The sequence below is a fragment of the Eimeria mitis genome, genomic scaffold (assembly GCF_000499745.2).
Source record: "Eimeria mitis Houghton genomic scaffold, Emh_scaff134, whole genome shotgun sequence".
Taxonomy (NCBI): Eukaryota; Apicomplexa; class Conoidasida; order Eucoccidiorida; family Eimeriidae; genus Eimeria; species Eimeria mitis.
Window position 1 is genome coordinate 6,270 of NW_013568835.1, and position 697 is coordinate 6,966.

The 697-nt window shown below is 59.8% G+C and overlaps 1 protein-coding gene across 1 annotated transcript in view; it reads right to left on the bottom strand.

Annotated features, from left to right (window-relative positions):
- The window catches only part of EMH_0094010 (uncharacterized protein), a gene marked incomplete at both ends in the record, with an annotated part of 9,181 nt that overhangs the window by 5,611 nt on the left and 2,873 nt on the right, over positions 1-697 (bottom strand). Inside the window, one exon of the mRNA XM_013494928.1 lies at positions 38-695. Within this exon, the coding sequence (XP_013350382.1) occupies positions 38-695 (658 nt within the window). The remainder of the gene's footprint in view (positions 1-37; positions 696-697) is intronic.

Consider the following 697-nt stretch of genomic DNA (forward strand, 5'->3'; position numbering starts at 1 on the left):
GCTCCTCAAACAGCTTCAATGCGGCGCTGCAGACGACTCGGGCTAGCTGCTGCTCGGCGTGCTGCAGTTGCTGCTGCTGCTGCTGCAGCAAACATATCTGCTGCTTCAGAGCTCTAAGCCGCGCCTTCTGTTCTCGCTGCTGCTGCTGCTGCTGCTGTTGCTGCTGCGGCTGCTGCTGCTGCTGCTGCTGCTCGAGTTCCTGTAGACAGTGGAGAAAGGCCGAGCGCCTGCTGCAGCAAAGCGCAGAAACAACAGCAGCAGCAGCAGCAAGCTGCTCAGCATGAAGGCTATCAGCAGCACGCAGCAGCAGCAGAGGCAGCTGCAGCAGCACAGCCAACGAAGGACGCCGCTGCTGCAGCTGCTGCTGCAGGAACGGAAGCACAGCAGCAGCAGGCAAATCTCGCAGCTGCTCCACTTGCTGCTGCAGCTGCAGAGCCTCAATACTTTTTTTGCTGCTGCTGCTGCTGCTGCTGCTGCTGCCGATGCTTCTTATGTTGCTGCTGCTGCTGTTGCTAAGCGTTCTGTCTGCAATCCGCTGGTGCTGTTCTGTTGCTGCTGCTGTGGTTGCTGCTGCTGCTGCTGCTGCCGGATGCCTGACAACTGCTGCTCTTGCTGGCTGTGCCTTTGCAGCAGCAGCTGCTGCGGTTGCTGCTGCTGCTGCTGCTGTTGCTGCTGTTGTGCTGCATCTCCGCTGCAG